The 13,351-nt window shown below is 38.6% G+C and overlaps 1 protein-coding gene across 11 annotated transcripts in view; it reads left to right on the top strand.

The window, feature by feature from the left end:
* GUCY1A1 (guanylate cyclase 1 soluble subunit alpha 1) overlaps positions 1-12,804 on the top strand; it is a 63,368-nt gene extending 50,564 nt beyond the window's left edge. For all 11 annotated transcript variants that reach the window (XM_086704015.1, XM_025921910.2, XM_025921905.2 and 8 more), the window contains 2 exons: positions 1,398-1,552; positions 11,911-12,804. In XM_086704015.1, the coding sequence (XP_086560141.1) occupies positions 1,398-1,552; positions 11,911-12,112 (357 nt within the window). In that variant the 3' untranslated portion in view covers positions 12,113-12,804. The remainder of the gene's footprint in view (positions 1-1,397; positions 1,553-11,910) is intronic.
* Positions 12,805-13,351: the final 547 nt, after the last annotated feature.

Below are 13,351 nucleotides of genomic sequence, written 5' to 3'. Positions count from 1 at the left end.
TGTAACTTTTTTTTTTTAAATGGTCAACTAAACATAGGACTTGAAAATAATGAACACGGTGTCTGATTGTGATATAAAACATCCCCACTTGAACTTGCTGAGTTGTAGCAGCAATTTAAGAATTTGCGCATCCTCTAAGATCATCAAGAATTCAGATCTTCTGGAAGATGCAAGTTTAAGATACTGTTTTAATTGTTCTCCAAATCACTGGTAACCTTCAGAATTCCTAAACTTTTACGCCAACATTTCCCGGACTGCACCTCATATCTAGATATGGCACAACCTGGTTTTCTGTGCGTCCAGGTGTGTTTAACAACAGTGTTGATATAGTCACTGTGATGCGGACCTAAGCAGCTCCCGCTCTGCTTCCTCTGTCATTTTCTATGAAAACATCACAGTGCCTTTCTTCTTTCCTGTGAGTCATTTGAACAGTAGGGTAGTGTTTGTCTTAAAGTTCTTTTTATTCTTTCTTTTCTAAGAGCTGGCTTCTCTTGCCCTTCTCTGACAGCGCATTGGGAAACAACACCTGGGGTCCAGGAATTATGTCTGTCTCACCTGATGGACAGAACAGGTTCACGTAAACTGCCTATAGACCCTTTGTCTTGTCACTCTGGTGACTGTGATGGGTATGTGTGGAAATGTGTTTCAGACACTGAAGGCAGGTGCAAGATGCCTTGTTTAGACGTAGGTGCTTAATGGAGAAGAGTTGAGAAGTGTGATTGATTTTGCACTAGTAATGTTTTTTGTTTTTTTTTTTTTTTTAAACGTTATTTTTGAGAGAGAGAAAGAGACACAGGGAGAGAGAGAGAGAGAGAGAGAGAAAGGGAGGGAAAAGGAGAGTGGGGGAGGGGCAGAGAGAGGCTCCGAAGCAGGCTCCACACTGTGAGCGCAGAGCCTGATGTGGGGCTCAAACTCAAGAACCTTGAGATCAGGACCTGAACTGAAATCAAGAGTTGGCCGCTTAACTGGCTGAGCCACCCAGGCGCCCCCCCGTACTAGTAATTGGATGCGAAAAGAAGGAAGTTGGCAGGAGGTGTTGCCGAGGGAGGAATGGTGTAGCGACAGCAAAAGGCAAAATCATTCAAACAGCGTTTGGGGCACCTGGGTGGCTCAGTCAATGGAGTTGAGTGTCTGACTCTTGATTTTGGCTCAGGTCGTAATCTCATGGGTTTATGAGATCGAGCCCCATGTCAGGCTCTGTACTGACAGCAAGGAGCCTGCTTGGGATTCTTTCTCTCCCCCCCCCCCCCCGCCCCTACCCTGAGTGCTCATGTGTTTTCTCTCAAGATAAATAAACATTAAAAAATAAATAAATAAATAAACAGCAGTTGTACAATACCGACTAGCAGGAAACATTTTACCGACGGTGAGGACCCCGTGTTACTTTTTGCCTTCAGATGCGGATTGGACTACATTCTGGGTCAGTTTTTGCTGGAGTCGTCGGCGTTAAAATGCCTCGTTACTGTCTTTTTGGAAACAACGTCACCTTGGCAAACAAATTTGAGTCCTGCAGCGTACCACGGAAAATCAACGTCAGCCCGACAACGTACAGGTACTGTTTGCACTGAATGCCTGAAATCTATTATTTTTATTGATTCAGAGTTGTTGTATCTTTCCCATTGGTTTCCTTCATCCTCCATGACATTTTCTTGCTTAGCTAATCTTGCGAGGAAAAGGAACGCAATGACTTTATCATCCTCACTTTTTTTAAAATTACCCATTAGCATCATGAGAACAACCGTCCTGAGATATTTGTAGCCCAGCTGTAATCCTTGATGCACATCCTGTTTTCCCTCGCTATTCTTTCCGAAGCATGTGTTAATGCTCTCCGTGCTTTGACGGCTAATCTGACCAGTACAGTAGCTAACTGCCAGAGTTAGCATGGTCCCCACAAGTTATAGGGCACGGTCCTCAACATATCCTTAAATTCAGGTGTCAGACAAGGATACGTTTCATCTCATTTTAGGAATCCAATCATAGGGGCGCCTGAGTGACTCAGTCAGTTAAGCGTCCAACTTTGGCTCAGGTCAAGATCTCACAGTTCATGAGTTTGAGCCCTGCATCCGGCTCTTTGCTGACAGTTCAGGGCCTGGAGCCTGCTTCAGATTCTGTGTCTCCCTCTCTCTCTGCCCCTCACCTGCTCATACTCTTTCTCTCTCAAAACAAATAAACGTTAAAAAATTAAAAAAAAAAAAGAATCCGATCATAATGAAAATGCTTGAATAACAAAACGCTTTCCAGATATGTGTGGTAGCTGATTTATCAAACTACACCAAGCGAGTTGTCTTTTCTATTCTCAGAGACAAATATTTTATAGCATCTTCTTTCTCCTTAAAACTCCACAACCTTTCCTTTCCGGCCCTAATTCTAAGTTGATAACTTCACTTCATATTTCACAGGAAAAGAAAAAAAAATGCAGTCAGGTAAGCACTGTACCACCTTCCCGGGCAGATCCCATCAGCCTAGCTATCCCGGTACCCTGGTCTTAGGACTTCATTCCGGTGGCCAGTGACTGTGTACCAGCTGCCCAGCTCCTTTCCAGATGATCCCTCCAGGTTTGCTCTGAGTGCCGCTGCTTCTCATCTTCTCTAAAACTTGCCTTCTGAAAATACCTGCTCTCCCTCTATGATTAAATTCTCGGGTGAAACGATTATTCCCATCAGAATATAGACATATCTTACTATTAAAACTCTTAAAATAGTTGCTTCCTTGTTTCCCAGTGTATCTCAGCTACTCCTCTATATTTCTGCCCCCTTTTCCAACAAAACTCCTTGCGAGAGCTGTCTATGTTCACGTTTCTACTTTTTTACCTCCCGTTCGCCCTTCTACTCACTCCGATCAGTGTTTGTCCCTTGCACCCCACTGAAATGGTTCTTATCAAGGCCGTCAGTGTTGCTTGCTAAAATCGTGGTCGATTCTCTCCCCTTATGTCCCTCAACATCTGGCAACTGAAGAGCTTGAGAACTCCCTCCTTTAAACATTTTCTTCCTTAGGCTGTGACACCACACTTAACCCGGTTTTCTTATTACCCCGTGGCTGCACCTTCTCAGTGTCTCATGTCGGTACTCTTTCCCTACCGAACCTTCGAATGTTGGAGTGCCCAAAAGCTCTGTCCCTATTCTCTTCTTTGTCTGAACTTTATTGACTCACCTTTTCTCTTCTCTCTAGCCCATCCCACAATTCTCCACCGAGCTACAGATTCATGTATCATATTTTATATTTCTACTTGGATGACTAGTCGACACACTAAAATTAACATGATAGTCTTAGAACAAGTGATTTCCCACACACTCCAATCTGATGAAATGAATCCACTTCGCACTCCGCTTTATCAGTGTCCTTAAAATGGCACCACCGTCGATTGTGTTACCTAGACTATAAACCTCAGAGTGATCGTTGCTTTCTCCCCCTTACAGCTCACCACCTCCGCCTACAATTAAATACCCCGAATACATCTTTTTTTGACTTCCTTCAGTACTACACCCCAAGGCAAGCCTCCTTCATCTGTTCCACCTCAGCCAACCAAGGATCATCCTCACTCTTCGGCTCGCTTTCTTGCTCACCTCCTCCCCGCAGTTCATCCTGCACACAGTAGCCAGACTATCTTCCTGAAGTACAAGTCAGATATCATCATTCCTGTGTTAAAAACCCTCTAATGGCTTCCCGTGGCAGCCGGAATGAAATTTAAATTTGTTACCACAGACTAAAATGTCCTCTTTGATCAACATCCTGCCAGCCTGTGTCACTTGATTTTCTTCCATTTTTTTCCGTCACTCTCTGATACCCGGCCACCCTGGCCTTACTTTTATTCATCAGACTTCCTAAACCCTTTCCTGAATCGAAGATACTGGCTATTCCTCTGCTTCCCACTCCTTTCCTAGATCATCGTATGTATTCTTCTTTCTCATAATTAGACCTAAGTCAAATATCCCCTCTTCAAAGAGACACTCCTGGGGTGCCTCAGTGGCTCAGTCGATTGAGCGTCGGACTCTTGATTTAGGCTCAGGTCGTGATGCCAGGGTCATGAGCCCACGTTGGGCTCCATGCTGAGTGTGGAGTGCTTATGATTCTCTTTCTCTCTGCCCCTCCCCTGCTCATGTGCACCACCCCCCAAAAAAACAAAAGACACTCCTTCACTGTTATACTTAGAGGAACAACTTTCACCTCACACACCTCACGTTATCTTATTTTTTTCATCTTCTCAGCTCATATCTGTGTCTGAAATGTTGTTTTCTTTATGTGTTTATTGCCTGCCTCCCCTTGTAGAGTGTCAGCCTCCTGTGGTAGACATTTTCTCTCCCTAGTTCCCAGATCAATGCCTGGCACACAGTAGTAGGAAAGTAGTGAGTATTTATTGATTGACTGTCCACGCTTTGATACGAAAATGAGTCACTATCCATGAGAATTGGAAAACTTCCTAGGGATTATTGTAATGGTAACAGACCTGTAGGCTTCCCTGGTAAACCAGGAAGGGATGAGAACTCCTGTCCTCAGGATTTGACTTTGCTTTCTTTGGAGGATTGGAGAGTAAGAATCCTGTGATCACATGACTAGTTGCTAGTCCAGTCACTGCTGGTGAGTGTTCAATAACGTCATACAGGTGCACATGCACGTTGAGGAGTCCGTGTGTGTGTGTCTATCCTTAAAACCAAACCTTTGCATATAGAAAAAGCGATTTTCTGTTTCTTCTGATTGTCTTTAAGCAGCATAAAAGAAAATCTTCCTTCGTTTCATATCTCAAAGTCTGGTTGTCTTGAATCTTGATAGGAAACATTGATATCAGCTATTCATTTTACTCCCAAAACGTAATATAGGATCTCTTGTCTTCCAACAGAGGATCATGACATTTTGATATACATATTCGGCAACAGGATAAGGTCCATAGCTTCAATCCTTAAATTCACCATGTTGGCCATGTTACTAGACTTACTAGATGTGCAAAAACAGGAGTTTACACTACAGTGTTACCTTTTATTAATAAAATATCTTGTATTATAATAGTAACCTATGCTTATTTTAGAAAATTTTTTTCTAAAAAATTTATATTATATATATTTGCATATATATGCATATTTGCATATCAGAAAGTTATATTTGCATATCAGAAGTTACATTTGCATATCAGAAAGTTATACGTAAATAAAAATAACTCATAATTTCAGTATCCAGAGACAGTATTCACTTTTTTGTTTTTTTTTTAATTATTTCTTAGTATGTGTTTATATACACATATATAAATGATAATGAAAACTTAATCGATAATGAGCATCAATGCATTTGCTATTTTTATTTCTATCTGTTATAAACAAATATGGTATGCTTTTCTTTCCTTTTTTCTGTTTCAAGTTTTTATTTAAATTCTAGTTAGTGTATAGTGTAATATTAGTTTCAGGAGTAGAATTTAATGACTTCTCACTTACCTGTAACACCCAGTGTTCATCACAAGTGCCCCCTCCCTTTTTGTTTTTAAGTTTATTTATTTGAGAGAGAGAGAAAGACAGCATGAGTAGGGGAGGGGCAGAGAGAGAGGGAAAGAGAGAGAGAGAATCCCAAGAAGACTCCGCATTGCCAGCACAGAGCCCAATGCCAGGATCAGACTCATGAAACCTTGAGATCATGACCTGAGCCGAAAATGAGAGTCAGATGCTTAACCGACAGCCACCAAGGCACTCCAGAAGTGCCCCCAACCTTAATACCCATCACCCATTTAACCCATCCCCTGCCCACCTTTCTTCCAGCAGCCCTCAGTTTGTTCTCTATGGTTAAGAGCCACTTGTGGTTTGCCTCCCTCTCTGTTTTATCTTATTTTTATTTTTCCTTCCCTTCCCCTATGTGTATCTGGTTTTTTTTCTTAAATTCCACATATGAGTGAAGTCATGTACTATTTGTCTTCCTCTAACTGGCATTTCATTTAGCATAATACACTCTTGTTCCATCTACTTTGTTGCAAATGGCAAGATTTCATTCTTTTTGATGGCTGAGTAATATTCATATATATATATATATATATACACACATATATATGTGTGTATATATTTGTGTATATATATACATATATATATACATATATATACATATACATATATATACATATATATATATATATATATATATATATATACACACATATATTTATCCATTCATCAGTCGATGGACATTTGGGCTCTTTCTGTAATTTGGCTATTGTTGATAGTGCTGCTACAAACATTGGGGTGCATGTGCCACTATTTTTCCATTTTCAATTTACTTACCTCTCACTCTTATATAGGAAATATTTATGTCTTACGTAAAGGGCAAGTGACAGTTAAAATGCTTTATGTAGGAAACAAAGAAATATTTAACATGAAATACCTCTAATAGCATTTTAAAATGCTTTCTTTTAAAAATAGTTTATTTTTTTCCAAATGATAGAAAAACTTAAAAAGAGAGTAATTTAAATTTCTATAAAAAGTCCATGCTTTGTGAAATTTAATAATTGGATTATAAAACAGAGACATAATTTCAGTTCCATCAAAGTTGGGGACAAATAGTAGAAGCTATTAGAAGTTGTACAGGGGTGCCTGGGGGGCTCAGTTGGTTGAGTGTCTGACTTTGGCTCACTTGGATTCAAGCCCCATGTTGGGCTCTGTGGTGACAGTTCAGAGCCTGGAGCCTGCTTCATATTCTGTGTCTCCCTCTCTCTCTGCCCTTCCCCTGCTCGTGCTCTGTCTCTCTCTCTTTCAAAAATAAATAAACATTAAAAAAATTAAAAGGAAGTTGTACAAATATAGGGGTGCCTGGGTTGCTCAATCGGTTAAGCCTCCAACTTCAGCTCAGGTCATGATCTCACGGTTTGTGAGTTCGAACCCTGCATTGGGGTTCTGTGCTGACAGCTCTTGGAGCCTGGAGCCTGCTTCGGATTCTGTGTCTCCCTCTCTCTCTGCCTCTTCCCCACTCGTGCACCGTATCTCTCTTATCTCTCTCTCTCAAAAATAAATAAACATTAAAAAATTTTTAAAAAGTTATCCAAATATAAAACCTATTTAGTTCCTTGGGAGAACTTTATTGGTAATACATTGAATTTTAGGGTGACATTTGTCAAAAAATAAAATAATATCAGATGTAGCTTCCTTGATATATTTATGAAACACTTATACATTTAAGACACAGAGTACATACCCACATGCACAAAAAACCCTAACCTCAAATCCTTATCTTTCATTTCCAGTTCTAATCAGTAATTTAGAATGTTGCTGTGTAATGACCGTTATACATTCCTTTATTCTAAATGTCATGAGGAGTTTATTATTGGGGACAGTTTTCTGCTTTCCTGTTAGCTGTTACTGAAGTGCAGAAAACGGAAGTATTGTCCAAGTTTCAGGTCAGTGGATTAATGAGATAGGTTTATGTGGTGGTGAGGGATCATTAAAGACAAACATGGCAGGTGGGGAATATAAATGGATACTGCCCAGTATAGGCAGGTAGTAGACCTCGGAACTCTTATTTGCAAGAGAGCTGGGAACTGATAGCAGGGAAACAGGACTTGAATTCTACAAGGGGAAAGAACAAAGAGAAGAAAGAGAATGTGGGAGAGATGACAGAAAATAGGATAGTTGATGCAGCATTTTGAGGTAACTGTTATCTGGTCAAGAAGGAGTAAGGAAAACTCCCATGACCTGCCTGAGCCTGTTGCTGCTTTGCATGTGCCTTAATTTCATCAAGCTTTCATTTAAATGGTTTTATTTTTTCCACCTGTTTTCCTTAAAAATTCTGATCTTTTCTTAAAGGTGATTTAATGAACATTCTAACTCCATGGCATTCTATTTGTGTTTATCTGTACGTTTCTTTAAAAAACATAAAACTTGGGGGTGCCTGGGTGGCTCAGTCAGTTGAGCGTCCGACTTCAGCTCAGGTCATGATCTCGCAGTCTGTGAGTTTGAGCCCTGCGTCGGGCTCTATGCTGACAGATCGGAGTCTGGAGCCTGCTTCAGATTCTGTGTCTCCCTCTCTCTGTGCCCCTCCCCTGCTCATTCTCTGTCCCTCTCTGTCTCAAAAATAAATAAAAACATTTAAAAAAATTTTAAAAAAAAACGTAAAACTTGTATCCAGAAGACACGCCATACAGCCCCAAACACAGAGCTTTCCAGATATCTCATCTTGAGCAAGGCACTTAATAAATTCTAATGATATACTTTAAAGCCACTTCTAAATGCTGAATATTTTATATAAATTTACATATAAAGTTATGATTATAATTACCATATTTAAGGGGTGCCTGGGTGGCTCAGTCTGTTGAGCGTCTGACTTCGGCTCAAGTCATGATCTCACAGTTCATGGGTTCGAGCCCCACGTCGGGCTCCGTGCTGACAGCTCAGAGCCTGGAGCCTGCTTCGGATTCTGTGTCTCCCTCTCTCTCTGCCCCTTCCCCACTCCTGCTCTGTCTCTCTCTGTCTCTCAAAGGTGAATAAACGTTAAGAAAAAAAAATTAATTACCATATTTAACAGGAAATGTTGGGATAATGTGGACAGAAAAAAAGAAAGCCCTTAATCACTTACAATTTTATGTTTTTATTTATCAAACCTTTATAGTTTCGGGCATTTTTATAATTATTTTTTAAATATTTCAAGCATACAAAAAAAAAAATCAAAGAAAATATGGTACCCATGTGGCCAATGCTAATATTTAATAAATGTCAACATTTTGCCATATTTCCTTTGAGATCGCTGTTTTATTAAAAAATTAAAATATTCTAGGCCCCGGCCCCTGCTGTCTGACATGCTGGACTCTGTGCCCCTTAGGGTTTGCGGGAGTTGCTGAGAACATGTATTTCCTACAGACGGACAGGCTCCCAGAGAGAGAGGCAGGAAGGCACTGAGAAGAGCATGTTCAGCAGCTTCTCCCCAACTCACCAATAAGACACGTTGCTTCTAATTACCAGGAAAGAAAGTGGACAGAGAGAGGCCAGGAGGCTAAACTCTCATTTAGGTACCTGCAGGTAGAAAAGCAAAACCAGAGAAAAATTGATTCCCGTTCAACCTGCCCCTATCCTTTCACGACTTGCCTTAAATCTGTTATATACTATGTTTTTGAGATTTTTTTTTGATGAAATGTAAATCTAGTTCATTTATTTAAACTATTCCTAATGCAGTGGTGTGCTGGTAAACCAGCACTGGGGCGGTGGGGTGGGAAGGTGGGGTGGGGCGGGGTAAAGTGGAGCATTTAAGGGCGGGGTAAAGTGGAGTCTTTAGCATTTACCAATTTCTGTGGTGTACCTACTGCTACCATAGCAAGTTTCAGGCTACAGATGGTTTCATTGGCTCATAAAATTCCTGAATGTTTACCAGTTGGTCCTCATAAGCCAGCATGAGCTAGATCTAGCATGGCACTATATGTGCATGTGATATAATGTGTATTCTAGAGTATGAATAAGCCATGTACAGCTATAACATACCTATAAATGGTATTCCCAGATCATAGGCCATATCCAGTTCAGCTTTGCTGAGCATCCATTAGCTGTCCAAATTGGTCTTGCCGATTTATATTCCACCAGCGGTATATGAAGGTTTCTATTCTCCAAATGTTACCAGTATGAATGTTGAGTGATAGCTAATTGATGCTTAACCAATCCTGTTTAGTCTGTTTATTTGATCTTCACAACTGTCCTAAGAGACCTGTACTATTATTCCTTTTCACAGGCTAGAAAATGGACACCTTTGCTGCTATTCAAACTTAGGTCTACCAGACTTTGAAGCCTATATGTTTAATACTATGGAATTCTGTAACTTTTCATTATATATTACCAAATATTATGCTTTATAAATAATGCACACTTAAATATTTCTGGATCATGACTAAAGCATCATTTCATTAATTATTTTTCAGATTGCATATTTATTGATGACTTTCCAAAAACGAGCTAACTGAATACTCACATGTTCTTTTCTGCTGGAAGACTGTCATTTGTGAGACCTAGGTTTCTATTCAGTTTTTTTTCCTTCATTGCATAGAACGGTGTCACAGTACCAAATCTAATGCAGCACCATCATCCAATTGCGTTAGGACATGACATCACAAACTAATGAGTAGGAGGCCATGGTCTGGTTTAGGGCCCAGAACTGACAACATTTTTTCATCCATTGCCTGAATAATAGATTAGAAAGACGCTTATTAAGTTTGCATTTGACAGAAAGCTAGGGAAGCAAGTAGAAAGAGGAGCCAGTAACTTCATCAGTAGGATTGGAATTTAAAATGAATTGAACTCATATGTGGAAGAAACCAAACAAATGTGCACAGGGAAAACAGAGAGAGGGGCTGGGAACCAAGAAACAGACACTTGGGGCACCTGAGTAGCTCAGTCAGTTAAGCATTCAACTCTTGATTTGGGCTCAGGACCTGATTTCATAGTTCACGAGATCAAGTCTCTCATTGTGCTCCATGCTGTCAGCAGATTCATGATCTCTCTGTGTCTCTGTCTCTCTCTTTCAAAATAAATAAATAAACTTAAAAAAAAAAAAAAAGATACAGACGCTTCACCATAGAGAACAAACTGATGGTTACCACAGGGGAGGTGGGCAGGGGGATGGGGGAAATAGATGATGGGGATTAGGGAGGGCACTTGTGATGAGCACCGGGTGCTGTATGGAAGTGTTGAGTCACTATGATGTATACCTGAAACTAATATAACATTGTTTGTAATATAAACTGTATGTTAACTAACTGGAATATAAATGAAAACGTTAAAACAAATTAAAAATAAATAACTAAAATGACTTTACTGTACTGGACAAATAGTAGTAAATAATAAAATTTGGTAGACAGATAGAAGAAGAAATATTTCAAATACCAGATAGTTAAGAAGAGTGTCAATTTGTACAATTAAATCTCCTTTTAGTCCTACTAACCTAGAATTCATATAAATTCTATTGCTATTCAAATGTTATTCTCACATTATTGGCATGTATCTTATATAGAATTTTTCTTCTATAATTTATTGTCCTTGATTGCTTCTCAATAGTATTTACAAAAGGAATGAATTGCTAAAGGGATAATGTTATTTCTCTTTCAACTTAGGAAGCCTTATTCTATAACATTATGTTTCTGCATGGGCTTGGGGTTTTCTTGCTATTATTAGACTTTTGGGTTATTTTGCATTTTCTCCCAGTACTGTGAATTAATGGTTAAATGAGTTATTGATTATATCTTTACAAAAATATTTTATAATTACTTTTCCTAATAAGAGTGAATATATTATTTGGTAGAATTGTTTCAGTTCTTGTGAACTGATTCTTCATTGTTCTTCTGTGAAGATGTTTGTTAACATCATTAAGATCTGGCAATCATACTGAAAATGGCTGCTTTATTAATACAGACAGTCCTCAGCATTCAATGATACAACTTAACGAATTTTCAACTTTACCATGGTACAAAACCTACATGCATTTAGCACAAACCATAGTTTGAATTTTGAATTTTGATCTTTTCTCTGGTTTACCAGTATGCCACATGACCCACGTTCGCAAACAGGGGTATAAACAACCCATACACTTACAACCATTCTGCACTCGCGCAATCATTGTTTGTCAGTTTCAATAAAATATTTGATAAATTACATGAGATAATAAACGTTTATTCTAAAACAGGCTGTGTGTTAGAGGATTTTGCCAAACTGCAGGCTAATGTAAGTGTTCTGAGGACATTACGGCAGGCGAGGCTAAGCTATGATGTTCTGTATATTATGTGTACTAAATGCATTTTCAACTTACGATATTTTCAGTTCATGATATTTTCAATTTATTAAGATGTAACCCATCATAAGTCAAGGAAGATCTGTATTTTCAGGAATATTCATTTAGTTAGGTTGTCTTTTCTTGCATAGACAGTTATATCGGTAGTAGATTTTAATACTGATATTTTTATCTTAATCTTTTCAGATTACTCAAAGACTGTCCTGGTTTTGTGTTTACCCCTCGATCAAGGGAGGAACTCCCACCAAACTTCCCCAGTGAAATTCCTGGAATCTGTCATTTTCTGGAAGCTTATCAACAAGGAACAAATTCAAAACCATGGTTCCAAACGAAAGATGTTGAAGATGGCAATGCCAATTTTTTAGGCAAAGCCTCAGGAATAGATTAGCAAAATGTAAACCCGGTTATTAGTCTCGGGTTTTGACTCCTACGAGCATGTGTGGAATCTCTGAAAGCACTTTAAGATTGCAGATGACTAAGAATAATATTCAAATTTCAGGAGCTAAGTCACCATCTACTTTTTCTTCCATTTAACAATGCAAAAATGTATTCACTTCAATATTTCAAGTCTTCAGAGAAAAAAAAAAGGAAAGAAGCCTCAAAAATGACATTTGGGGGATATTTCTGTTACTATAACAAACACTTATTACCTGTACTCAAAACTCAGCACCTTGTACATATATCCGGTAATTGTAGTGACCTGACTTGCACAAACTGATGGGGTTACCTGCAGTCTGTGCCCTAGTGGAATGGTTGTTAAAGTGTATTTGTGATAGTGTTGCCTTAAAAAAGCTTTCTGAATAGAAATGATAGTCTTTGATACCATAAGCTCTTTGAACCTTTCAAGTCTGCCTTTTCTTACATTTCTTCATTTAACTGTTGGCATAGATAACAAAATAGGTTGAGTATTTTTTCTGTTGCACTGTTTCTTCTCCATTTTTTAAGAAGATAAGCAATTATGGGTTAGATGCAATATGAATATAAAGTAGTTCATCTATAAATATCAAAGACTGTTTTATAAAAATATCTGCCATAACATAATGTGTCATATCAATAAATATCGACTTTTGTTTGACATTATTCTGCACTTTGGTAAAGGCTATTTTCATTCATATTAGCAATTTAATTCCTATTAATTCATTTTATGTCATAATATCCAGGATACAAGAGGCTTATAGCCAATATAAAAATGCAGTAATATCATTCTAATTTAATTAGAAGTAACATGGGAGTAATGTAAGGATCAGAGAATATACCATGAAGTACAGAAGTAAAACATTTAAACACACACACACACACACACACACACATACACACATGTAGATTGATTTGGATCTGTTTCAGCAGCTATTCTGCATTGCCATGTTGAGTTCTATAAAGTTCCAGTGAGAAATTTAAGTTCAGAAGTGGGAAATGAGACTTGTTTTTTTTGCTAATAGCTTTTTTTTTTTTAGTATTTGTGTTGGACACTTTGGTGTGTATGTATATCCTAAGAATCATCAAGTTTTTTTGTCTAATCAAGTACACATCTGTGAATTTTTCTATTCTATTTGAGATATCGCAATGTTATTTTTTAAAGAGAATGTTAGTACTGATGAAAATGATGCTGCGACTTCATTATGGAAAT

This window comes from Puma concolor, chromosome B1 (assembly GCF_028749965.1).
Source record: "Puma concolor isolate L17-30 chromosome B1, mPumCon1.1.hap2, whole genome shotgun sequence".
Lineage (NCBI taxonomy): Eukaryota > Metazoa > Chordata > Mammalia > Carnivora > Felidae > Puma > Puma concolor.
The sequence above is the reverse complement of the archived record's forward strand: the minus strand, read 5'-3'. Positions and strand labels throughout refer to the sequence as shown.